Source organism: Macadamia integrifolia, unplaced genomic scaffold, assembly GCF_013358625.1.
Source record: "Macadamia integrifolia cultivar HAES 741 unplaced genomic scaffold, SCU_Mint_v3 scaffold1841, whole genome shotgun sequence".
NCBI classification, from domain to species: Eukaryota; Viridiplantae; Streptophyta; class Magnoliopsida; order Proteales; family Proteaceae; genus Macadamia; species Macadamia integrifolia.
The window spans coordinates 80,346-93,660 of NW_024868379.1; the positions used below are offsets into that span (position 1 = coordinate 80,346).

Below are 13,315 nucleotides of genomic sequence, written 5' to 3' on the forward strand. Positions count from 1 at the left end.
TTGGAGAGATTGCAGTGAAATATGTCAACGATAAGGGAATCAAATGACCAACCATTATTAACCTACTTCTTGTTTTTTAGGTTTCCTTCTTGGCAGCCTCAGTCACATGACAATGATTACATGGCTAGCTATGGTGATGTGGCAATGATTACATGGCATCTTCTGGTCTTTCCGATGAGATGACAGTAATATGATCAAGGATTAAAGTATCGGTATCGGTCATTGTATCGGTCGGCCAAAATTAAGATACGTATCAGAGGGTATCGTATCGTATCGGAGATACGCTAAAGATACGCACATAAATGGATAGGAAACACTTTTTTATACACATTTGCATAAAAAATTAGTTAAAAAAAGTTATATATAACATGTATTATGCATAAATAGTAAATTGAGAGTATCGCACTAAGAATCCAAGGTTTGTAATTGTCCCATAAATGTAAAATATTTGTTCCCAACCTTGATTTCCACTTTAGTTAGAGAGAAAAATGGTTGGCAGCAACTTTGGAACAAAAACACCTCAAAAAATTATGTTTTTCTAAAAAATTACCCATTTTGGCCATTTTATGACCGTATCGGTGTGTATCGGTCGATACATACCGATACACACCGATACGTATCGATACATACCGATACATACCGAAACGTACATTTCACTTCAATTTTGAATTTTTCATAGAGTATCGGTACGTATCGGTGAGTATCGGTGCGTATCGGTGGTGTATCGGTGCGTATCGTAGGATACGTATCGATACATAAGGGTTTTAAAATTTTCATGATACGTATCGGTATGTATCGTGCCGATGCCTACCGATACGGATACGTATCGGCCGATATGGCACGATACGCACCGATACTTAAAACCATGAATATGATAGTGTTGAGTGGTTTGATTCAACCATGGTAGGTGGTATGGATTTTCGAGCCCAAACGATTTTCTTGAAAGTCGACTTCTGCATGGATCCTTGCGAGCATATTCTCTAATGCAACCGGATTTGTCTATTTTGAATTCATATGAAGAAGTTACGGCTTTCGCAATATTCAGGGGCATTTTGGTCTTTTTATTTAGTTGAGTGTGATGATGGTTTGTTTTAGGAGTTTTGTAGAGCTTCGAGCCATGGTCTTTACCTTTTTGTTTCATCTAAATCTGAATCTATATGAGAGACAGAGAGAGTTATGAGTTTTCCACAAATCTGGTCCAAAAAATCCAAATCTTGGTTTGGAATTTACTCTCGGGTTGCTTAGGGAGTTTTAACAATTTTATAGAGCAAAGGGTTTTTGTGCAATTAGTGATACTTCTAGTCAAGCAGTCAATGAGGACTTTCAACAAGATAATTTTGGAGTAGAGGGCCCTAATGTAATTTATGCGAGGTCTTTTAGAAAGAATTTTGGAAGTCAATCTACCCACCAATGGGAGGTCAACAACATCACTTGCGCATGGCGTCATGCCTGCATCTATGCCAATCCTGCATCAACGTCATATTCCAATCTTACGATCAAGATTAAAGATCTGTTATGTGCATTTAATATTCCAAATCTAAGTTGCCTTTTGAGGCTTGATCCGACGGCTGAGAAACCTTTTGGGGCTAGCTATCCCTACGCCGCCCTAACAGATTCCTTTTGGGGCTTTTCTCATTTGCCCAACTTCAAATAGCCATAACTTTTGATCCACAATGCCAAATTGGTCATTCAAGTTGTTACTTTCTTATTTTTTTGTGCTCTTCCATGGAAGACCTAGAACAGAATTTTAAGATGAAGAAACTCACAGTTTTAAGAGAGGAAGCTCCCCCTTATTGGTTGGCCATTAAATGGGTGTTGTAGCTATATGAAAGTTGTTTATACTCCATTAATGGTGGTTCAAGAAGGGTGGTTAAAGTACTATTATGAGTTATTGAATGTGAGTTAAGAAAAGGAAAAAGAGAGAAAAGTGAGTTAGGGTTGAAGCCTCTTTGTGCTTTAAGTAGAAGAAGATCAAGAAGTAGCTTAGTTAAGTGTCCATCTTGTTCAGCTTACTTGAAGATTCAAGTCTCCTACAATAAAGGAGAGCTGAAGATTTCAGTCTAGGTACATCCCTTAAGTGTCAAGGTACGAGATTTGGCCAAAAATTGGCAGAATCCCTATGAAATTGTAGGATCTAATAGAATTTATATTTTGGTCGATATAATTTATATTTTTCTGACGTTAGCCTGGGTGCAAATGGTATCGACTAGAGAGTACCCGACGTCGGCTTGAGTCAGTACAACTCTAACTCAAGTTAACTCAAGGGTTTTCATCTAATTGGATTGTTTTACTCAATTTGGGACTGGTCTGTGGTGTGTTGGGTGGTCTTGGTCAAATATTCTGCGCATATCAAAGGCATTGACCATATTTTGAAAATACTTATGTTTATTTTTAACCATCCTATTTCAGCATGGAAGCAAAAATATACTGCCTAGGGGCGAGAAAATATCTTGACCATAAATACATGAACCATTTACATCTTAGGGGGTTCTCAACTTATCATTGCACAACCCTTTCAGGGGTTACAAAATGTGGTGTCTACAAGGACCATCTTGGCAAGGTTACCAAAGGAGTAGAGAGCCGGGCGAGGAGGGGTTTATAGGGAAGGGAAGGATGACGACTGTCTTGTTTGCACTTTACAGAAGAAGATGAAGAAGATGAAGAAGATGAAGAAGAAATAGGGATTGAGAGGAAGAGGGGGATCAATGGGTAATCGATTATTAGGACAAACGTCAGCTTATTAATTATATGTGGAGAGTATTTATTATCCACATATGTGGAATTGATCCGGAATCATAAAAGGTGTGACTTTATATAATGGGTCCCCTAAGGACCTGACCTCTGTAGTTGATTATCTTATTCTGAGATCATGACTACAACAGAAAACTTTAACGAGGTTTGTGTAATCGGTATTGATGGGTTTGGCGGAGTATACAAAGGCCTCATTGACGGTGGGGCATCAACTATTTCAGTTAAATGTTGGATTACAATGTCAGTGTAAGGTGGTCAAGGGTTCCGAACATAAATCAAAATGCTTTCCAATCTATGTTACATCCACTTCATCTCTGATTGGTTTTTATCCGAATGTGAGGAGTTGGTTAATCACTAAGCAACCCATTGAACCCTTTGTGATCATCCTAATGGGCCCAATAACCTATCACTTACATGGAAACAAAGGCTCAAGATCTGCATTGACATTGCACACGACTCCCACTACCTTCATTCAGGCATGAAGTATACAATCATCCACTGAGATAAAAAGTCGAAAAATATATAGCTGGATGAGTAATAGGAGGCCATGATCTCTAATATCAGTTTATCAAAGCTGGGTCTCACAATCTTATTTAAAGCGACATCACCTTTATTTAAATGATTCATTAAGCTTATATGTATTTACATTAATAATTATATCGATTTTTGTGTATACTGAGTAGATTTCAACTCGATCCATCATCCATTGAGAAATTTTAGCACTTTTATATCTCTATAAATATCCTCATCCGTATGTTTTGTATGCCATTTACGTTTTCTTTTGAGAAAATTACTTGATTATCCACTTACGGGTTTCCCTTTACAAAATTACCAACTAAAAGTTTCAGTTAACAAAAATACCCAAAATTAGGTTTTCCTTTACAAAATTATCCACTTAAAGTTTAAGTTAACAAAAATACCCAAAATTGAGTTTGGGTTTACAAAACTACCCACTCAAAGTTTTAGTAATATAAAAAAGCATGATTATATGTGGAAGATGAAGACTCACTATTTTGGTTAGTTTTGTAAACCCAAACCTGATTTTGGGTATTTTTGTTAATTGAAACTTTGAGTGGGTAGTTTTGTAAAATCAAACCCAATTTTGGGTATTTTTATTAACCAAAACCTTTTGTGGGTAATTTTGTAAAGGAAAATCCAAAAATGGGTAATCATGTAATTTTCTCTTTTCTTTTTTGTATAGATCATATTTTACAGCATGATTATAATGAAAATGTACTATCTATTCTTTTTTGTTTTTATAGGTGGTCTTCTCACTTTTGAATTATCAGTCGGTAAAAAAGTCCACCAAGGAGCCAATTCTTAGACGTATACAACTACACCTCCACTGGGAAGCAGGAGACTAGGACCAAGCAGCAGACCCAATAAATTCGATGTGGCAAAAGAGTCGCTCTAATATCGTCTCTATAGTTGCAGATTACCCTCCAAGTGAACAATAGCAACAGCAGAGGACAAAGTCACATTTCTTAAGCTCCTCAAAGAGAATGACATTTCTAGAACCTACATCTGTTGCTCTGTTGTTATCGCATTCCACTGTAGTTGTTTATGATATTAATCACATACTTGGATTGGTACAGTTGCATCTCTAACGAGGAGCAAGAGATTAGGACCAAACATCAATCCCAGTTAATTCAGTCTGGAACAAGAGTCGCTCTGATAACATCTCTCTTGTTGCAAACTGTTCCCCAAGTGACCAGCATTAACATCAGAGAGGTGGTGATAAGTCAGAGGACAAGGGCACATTTCTAAAGCTCCTTAAATGAGGAGTGTTTTCTTAAATCTACATATTTGTCATTATGGTGAACCACTGCAGTTTTTCTAATAGAATTCTACCTTTTTATGTGTGGTATAAGTTGTGTAAATTCAACATATGATGGTTTAACTTGGGTACTTGATTCAGAGGCATACTTTCATGCTACTTCACCTAGAGATTTCTTAATCATCTACAAATCAGGAGATTTTGATTCGATAAAGATTGAAAATTATGAAAAATCTAATTTTTTTTATTATTTTTTTTAAATCATGACTGCAATAGACAAGTTTAACAAGGCTCGTGTGATTGGTATTGGAGGGTTTGGCAGAGTATAAAAAGGCTTTACTAGCGATGGAGCCACAACTATTACTGTCAAACGTGAGAATACAACATCAGCACAGGGTGATCAGGAATTCTAGACCATGATTGGCCAATCCGGATCAGTATCCGATACCCAGGACGATACCGATACCTGCTTTAGGATCGATCAGGTATCGGGATCGGTCTCAACCGATACCAATCCTAACTGGCCAATCCGATACCAATACTTGATTCCATGCTTAGGATTACCTTGACTAAGATTCAATTGCTTTGATCATTATTTCTTAGCCATAGGATTATAGGGGTAGGACTTGAGAATTAAGATGTTTAATTTTAATTTAAATGTTACTTGATTGGGAAATTAGTAAAAGAGTTTTGACCGTAACTTTGAAGAGTTACAACATGGTCTTGCAGAACTATGGACCTTACATTTTTCCTTCTTGTTTGTGATTGCCTTATACTTCGACCTTGGTGTAGGCAACCTTGAACGCGTTTCCAAAGGCTGCATCACTTTTAGCCAAAAGATATGGAGCTCGTCACATTCAATGGATAAATGGAAAATGTCCATGGCTTGTGGCCAATAGAGCATATCCTAGCCACTGTCTCATTTCAATCTCATAGTCCAATAATCATAATTTGTTGGAAGAAAGAATATTGTCAGATTGTGTGTAGCATATGCTAACACTTCCTTGTGTCTATCTCTCTTACCCTCTTAAGAAATAACATATATATCCTCTATTGTGGGAGGAGAGAGACACAGGAAGACATTAGCGTAAGATTGCTTAAATATAAAGATGCTTTAATTTCCCTAGATTCGGGAAATAGATGCAATGCCTAGAATCCACATGTAGTGGGCCCATGCCAATAGAAGGACGGATGCACGGCACTATGGGGTCCCATCTATTCAACTAATAAAAGCATGAAATCTTATTCCCAAATATTATAGAATGTTTCTTGCTCCAGACAAAGCCTTCGCTAGCAACTCCTCTCTTTCTCTCTGCTCCACCTTTCCCAATGAAATAACTTTTCCTCTCTTTCTTCATTTGTTTTGGTCTTGGCTTTGGGATAGCTTATGACATAGCTTTGTATATATTTTTTTTTCTTTAATATATTTTCATTCACCTAAAAAAACTGTATCCAAAATAATTTAGCATTCAAAAGGTATTATGGATACTAAAAAAGAAACGAGCAATGAAAGAAAGGCAATTCAGAAATTCTATAAACTAAATACTTGGATTGTCCATTTGATTCCTAGATAAGATGATGGTGGTTGCATCTGTAGCTTAGTTTGGTAAAGCAAGAGGTAATATGTCAAGCTAGAAACTGCTAGGGAATAATCCTATATCAATTAAAGTCTAGTATATTAGATGACTTCTTATATTATGGGCATATCTAGCCGATCCAATAGCTTAAGTTTTTGGGTTGGATACGTTAGTATCAAAGCCACACCAACAATACATTAATAATCCATCTACATGCATAATATGTACAATCATGAAGGAATGCGAAGAAGTAATTCCACATCAACTATAGCCTTGGGCCTAGGATGATTTCAAATACCAAATGGTCCTCTTCATCTAATAATTTCAATTTGGGGTTGGACACTCTAATAGAAAGCATAATTGGGTAGCTTTATAAAAAATAAAAAATAAAAAATAAAAAATAAAAAAAAAATAAAAAATAAAGTTTAGCACTCTCAATAAAAAAAAATGAGATTTTTTTTTTTAATTATTTTAGTGCCAAGGTAGACCCACCACTATGGTGGTTCAAAGAAGAAGTGGGTGGCCTACTGGGCCCTAGGGGTGAGGAGTAGGGTGAGACTAGTGATGCATGCAAGCATCGATGCACTTTCAAGAAGAGTTGATCTAGTGACCAACCCCCAACCTTTGCAAAAAGATAAAGAAATGGCGGATTCAATGTTGCAGATAATTTAAATTCATTCAAGTAATAGATTATTTGCTAGAATAAAACTAGATCTACTACGCCTGGAGGATACCTTCACGTGTTAGAGTTGTTGCTCTGTTGTTGGAATTTTCTTCTAAAAAATTTATGGAAAAGTTTGGAGTATAAAATATCTAGTCCATTTGCATGCAAATTGTAAGGAGCCATCTGAAATATTTTGGCCCGTTCTTTATACACAATAATAAGCAATGTAAAAGAATATTTTTTTTAGATTTTTTTTTTCTTATGGATTTTAGATGAAAACGGATGGAACCTTCATTGCAAGTGATGTAACATTTGTTTGCATTCAAATGTATTCTATAATAGGGAAAATGTTAATCACATTGCTTCTTTAAGGAAAGAGTACCTTGACAGCTTATTTTAGCAGTATGGAGGCCTCCTTCAGCCAAACCAATTGTTTGATACCCCTTGGATCAGTCACATCCCAAGTTTCCATCCTCTCTCTCTCTCTCTCCAAAGTATGCACACCATGTTGAGACTCTAACCTTGTATTTTATAGTGGTTAAACTGAATTTTCTTTAATTTGGAATATTTGAACAACCGATTTTTAAGTTTTATATCTTCACATGGAGAGATGAGATTGGGCTGGAATTTATTAGATGGTGATATTTAACACATCCAAAAATTTGGACCTAGCAAACATGCCAATGCATGGTATCACAAATTAAGGAAACTTTTGTTACAAGTAAAATGGGTGGAGGTTGGGCATGCCTAAAGCTAGTAGCTTAACCAATCGGGAAAGGGGGGTTGGAATGGGAGGGGTAGGGGCAAGGAGCAAGGGGCAAGGGGACTTTTCTAAAGGAGATGAGAGATGTAGACACAGTGCTGGGCACAATGCTAACGCGCCCAAGCTTTACCCAAACAATTTATACTTATATGGAGAGAGTTCCCCCACAATTTTAGTGTGGGAAAGAATCTACACACCACTCCTTTTTTTGGCAAGAATAAGAAGAAAACTTTTATGTGACAAGAAAGTAGTACTCTGATATCGCCGTAATTTTTTTCCCATATAGTTATAATTTCATTAATTGTATAAATGATAAGAGAGTCTATATACTTAGATCAAAATTTCCTAAAACTCTAGAAATCTGTTTTCTACTTAATTGACTTGACCCCTTCTCTACTTCCATTATTCCACTATGGCACGTTTGTGATTTATTTATTTTTTTGTTAATCAATGTATTCGGGCCAGCTTATGCGCATCTCGATTAATCCTCGGGGAGACTAGCATAGTATCCCACCGCCATGGTCTCCATTTAAATCGCACATGCACAGATGTAGAATCGAACATTATTCATTGAAGACAGTATTTCTTTTAAGATAATGATAAGGTCACATTTATCAATTGTGCTCTGTTTATTAAACCTGAGTTTTCTTGTCCATCCACAGTGTACAATTAAAGGGAAGATATATGGAGAGATAAGGGGTCACATCCAGACCATATGTTACTTCATTGAGGGATGATGGAAAACGTTGTCACATAGTTAATATATGTTTTTGATTTTTTTTTTTTTTTAGTGTGTGTATGCAAAATACCCATTAGCAGCCATCAAGGGACCCATAGAAGAGTTAAGAAATGATTCTCAAAGTGGCCAGGATGGGGAGTGGGGGAAACATAGTGGATTAATAGAGGTGCGTTTTTAGGCCACAAAGAGACATGATCCACTAACCAAGCCCTTGAACACTCTTGAGCAGTGCAACCAACCATGGCAAGCCATGAATGAACCTCTTATTTAATATTCTTTTTACTATAAGATCAGATTAAAAAAAAAAAAAAAAAACAAAACAGAAAAAAAAAGACAAAAACAAAGAAGAAGAAGAGAAAAAGCCTAGATAACCCAGCATAATATATACAACCATAAGAATCAACCACCAGGCGTCTTAGATAAGATATATATATATATATATATATATATTTGGTGAAGTAGGAAAAATATTTATTGCACGTGTTTTACGAACTTCATCATCACTAGTGGTTGAGATAATTCTTAAGGTCGGGGAAGAAGGAAATATGCTACCAAAAGAAGTCAAGGCAGCTTTATCACGACCGATTGTAATAATTTAAAGTTGACAAGCACAAGAAGTATAGGAAAGTAATCATACTTTTATTACAAGGAAGAAAAAGGAGATTCCTAAAGCAATCATCAATTCTAATTTCCAATGAAACCTCAGATAAGTGGAGAATGCTATCCTAAAAGAAAAAAATTTTGACTTTGAGAGACTATAATTTCTAGGGCACAGTAAACCCAATCAATCAGTTGAGAATTGAGATTAGGAGAGTCTTCACATGGATTATTCTTCTGTCTTTAATTTCAATGAGGAACACTCAGTGCAGAAACCCCATAACCCTTCTAGCCATTAATCTCCTTCACCTCTCCTTTGCTCTCCATCTCATAATTTCTATAGCCGTCGCCGATAATCTTTTCATCAACTGTGGCTATCCTTCCAACATCACAAATTATGGGCGGAACTGGACCACAGACGTCAACTCTAACTTCATATTTTCTGCGCATCCCAACACGTCAACAACATCTGAAGCCTCTAATCAAGGCCAAATTCCTTACACAACAGCTCGTCTCTTCTACTCGCAGCTCACGTACTCACTTCCAATCTCACCCGGCTCAAAATTCATCCGTTTCTACTTCTATCCAATTTCATATCCTGGTCTTGATGATATAACTAAGTCCTTCTTCTCTGTCTCTGTAAGTAACTTTACTCTTCTCCATAACTTTAGTGCCTCCCTTACTGCAAATTACCTCATGCATGAGTATTTTACCAAAGAATTTTGTGTCAATATCGAGGGCCATATATTGAACATAACATTCACCCCAACCTCATCAAATCCTTCCATAAATGGCTTCGTGGGCGGCTTTATTAATGGAATTGAAATCGTTTCCATGCCCCTCGATCTTTATATTCCTGAAAAAGGAATTCCTATTGTGGGTATTAAGCATTATCCATTCTATTTGGATAAATACACAGCCCTTGAGATGGTTTACAGATTAAACGTTGGTGGAAATGAAATCATACCAAATGAGGATACAAGCAGCTTGTTTCGAACCTGGTCTCCAGATGACAATTACTTATTCGGAGCTGCCACTGGTGTTGAGTATTATAACTTGACGGTTGAGATTCGTTACCCATCAACAGTACCCATATATACTGCACCAGAGATAGTCTACCGGAGTTACCGATCAATGGGTCCAACTCCTGCAATCAATGCCCAATACAATTTGACTTGGATGTTCAGTGTTGATTCTGGATTCTATTATCTTCTTAGGCTCCATTTCTGTGAGATTGGCTATTGGATCACAAAAGTTAATGAAAGGGTGTTCTATATCTTTATTGCAAATGAAACTGCCAACGATGAAATGGATGTCTTCCATTATAGTGGTGGCAATGGTGTGCCTATGTACATGGATTATATTGTGTCCATGGGAAGCTCAAGTGGACGGAAATTAGATCTATGGCTTGCACTACACCCTGCCATACATGAAAAACCAAGATGGTATGATGCTTTTTTAAACGGGCTTGAAATCTTTAAATTGAACCAGACCAGTGGCAATCTCGCTGGAGTTAATTTTCCACCAACCCAACTGGTTCAAGGTTCAACGAAGCTCCCCCTTCGTGAACATCAACATAATTGGGTTGTGCATCTTGTGATCATAATCGTTGGAGCCATCGTAAGTGTTTTTCTTGTTACCCTTGGTCTTGTAATTTTCTTCATTACATGTGTGAGAAGGAATGCGAAGGCGAAAAGCAGGGTCTCGAAGAAAACCAACCGTTGTCGTCGATTTACTTTTGCTGAGATAATTGCAGCAACTGAAAACTTTGACGAGGCTCATGTGATCGGTATCGGTGGGTTTGGTAGAGTATACAAAGGCCACATCGACGGTGGTGCAACTACTGTTGCAGTGAAACGAGGTAATGCAACGTCAGCACAGGGTGCTCGAGAGTTCCAGACTGAGATCGAAATGCTCTCCAATCTACGTCACAACAACCTCGTCTCTCTTATTGGTTTCTGTCAAGAAGGTGAAGAGTTGATCCTTGTCTATGATTACATGGTCCATGGTACCCTCCGTGAACATCTTTATAGTACCCATGGCCATAATCTGCCGCTTACATGGAAGCAACGGCTCAGGATCTGCATCGGAGTTGCACGGGGGTTAGAGTACCTTCATTCAGGCGCAGAGCATACAATCATCCACCGCGACATGAAGACAACAAATATCTTGTTGGATGAAAAATGGGGGGCTAAGGTCTCTGATTTTGGGTTATCAAAATTAGGTCCCATGGACCTCTCACAGAGCCACGTCAGCACACAAGTGAAAGGTACTCATGGTTATATAGATCCAGAATACTTTCAAATCCATCAAATCACGGTGAAATCCGATGTGTACTCATTTGGCGTAGTTCTGTTTGAAGTGCTATGTGGGAGGCCACCAGTGGTCATCAGGCAGGTTGACGCAGAGCAAGTGTACTTGCCCGATTGGGCTGCACAATGTTATAGGAAAGGGACCCTCAATCAAATCGTCGATCCTTTTTTAAGGGGTAAGATTGCATCAAATAGTTTGAAAAGTTATGGAGAGATTGCAGTGAAATGTGTTGCTGAATGGGGAATCGAACGGCCAACGATGAGTGAAGTGTTGTGGTACCTAGAGTTTGCATTACAGTTGCAAGAGACTGCGGATGAAGATAATATCGCCGTAGAAACGGAGGGCAACCTTGAGATGATGGTGTCAGGTGCAGGGAATAGTGATGGTGGTGGAGGTGGCAATAGCTATAGCATGTGCGATTGGAGGAGGGCTAGCAACACTAATAGCGTGAAAATCCTGAGAAGGAGTTCCTCAGACACGACGGCGGATAGACGTCGGAAAATGTCTATGGCCAGCGGCTGAAGGAGCATGTGGTGATGCCTACTCCTAACCTACTGTTTCCCTTATTATACACATTTCCAATGCCCAGCCAATAAGATTTGATGTTTAGGTTGTGTCGTATTATGGGGTCATTTCTATAATCTGTGTAGATCAGGTTTTCATGTTAGAATCATTTTCGTGCCATCTGATTTACATAGATGGAATCTACACTAGGGATTTATCTTTGTGCATTCCATCTGCGTGAATCATTTTCGTAAAAAATGATTTTAATTTTCGTATGGAAACCTAATCTGCGCTCTTCTATAATGAGGGTTGGCAAAAGCCTATGTGTGTTTGTGTGCCACTGTTTTCTTATTTTTAGAAATCATGTATCAATATTATCCTTATAATAAAGCAATGGAATGGATTGTTTTACTTAACTTCGAATTTTTCTTGGCCGTACAAGTTTACCCTTTAGATATTATGTGTTAAGATGATAAAATGCAGAACTGATACACCTCTCTAGTGATGTCCACACTACATACAACACAAAGAGACCTTATAGTGTCACCGGAGGCCGAGGACTGTCAAAAAGAATTTTATGGGTAGAAGTCTAGGGGTGAAATAGGGCTGGGTTGTGCGAGGTTTCTTAAAACCCTAACCTAATCCGAGGTTCTCAAAATTCAACATAGGTCCAATCTAACCTTGTCGGGTTCATGTTCAGGCCCAACCCTACTAGTTTCATACCAATTCAACCCGGCCCTAATTGACCCTATCAGGGCTGGGTTGAGTTGGGCTAGGCTGCATTGGGTTGACCCTAGCTTTTACAATTGTTGGATTAATTTTGATTGACATTTTTTTACCACTCATATTCTATACATTAAAAAAATTATAGAAAAATAAATACCAACATAAGCCTTAAATTCTAAAATAAAATTTCAAGGTTAAATTTTGGGCCGGGTTGGGTCGGGTTGGACTGGGTTGAGGTCTCAACCTGAGCCCAACCCAACCTTGGGTGGGTTGGGGTTTTTTGACTCTAATAACCCTCAGAGTTAGAAAACTTGGCTCAAGCCCTATTTAGATTCAGATTGTTAGGGTCAAACTTTCTCCCATAGGTAGAACAAATGTCCACTAACACTTATTGGCGAGTAGAGAGGGATGAAGGAAGAGAGACACAGAAAGAGGAAAAGGGTGGGAGCCAAAGATTCACAATGTCCAAATATGGGGAATGAGAGAAAAAACATCGGAAAGGAGGGATGAACTACAGTGGCAGTCATCATCAAGAAAAGTGAAAAGTTATACTCTATTTTACGACTATACACTACAAGAAAACACATTTATGATGACGGTAAAAAAATACTATTGTCGCCAAATATAATATATAGCGACCGTAAAATGGACAGTGTTGCCTAATACATTTATGGCTACTGTAAAATAATACTCGTCACCAAAACGAAATTTCAGCGAAGAAATTAAAAATACCGTAGCAACATCATTTTATAACGACGGGTTAAATTTAAATGTTACAAAAAATTATTTAAGGCGACGGAATTTTTTAATACCGTAGTGAAATAATATCTTAGACAACGGTAAATTTTTTACCGTCGCCTCATATCCTATGCTCAATCAACAATAATTTGATTTATAACAACGA

The 13,315-nt window shown here is 37.7% G+C and overlaps 1 protein-coding gene across 1 annotated transcript; it reads left to right on the plus strand.

Annotated features, from left to right (window-relative positions):
* The first annotated feature begins 9,078 nt into the window (after positions 1 to 9,078).
* Positions 9,079 to 12,098, plus strand: LOC122064966 (receptor-like protein kinase FERONIA). Its single transcript, XM_042628756.1, has one exon. It carries the CDS (start codon positions 9,121 to 9,123, stop codon positions 11,701 to 11,703), a length of 2,583 nt encoding a protein of 860 aa, XP_042484690.1. The 5' UTR covers positions 9,079 to 9,120; the 3' UTR covers positions 11,704 to 12,098.
* The last annotated feature ends 1,217 nt before the right edge of the window (positions 12,099 to 13,315 follow it).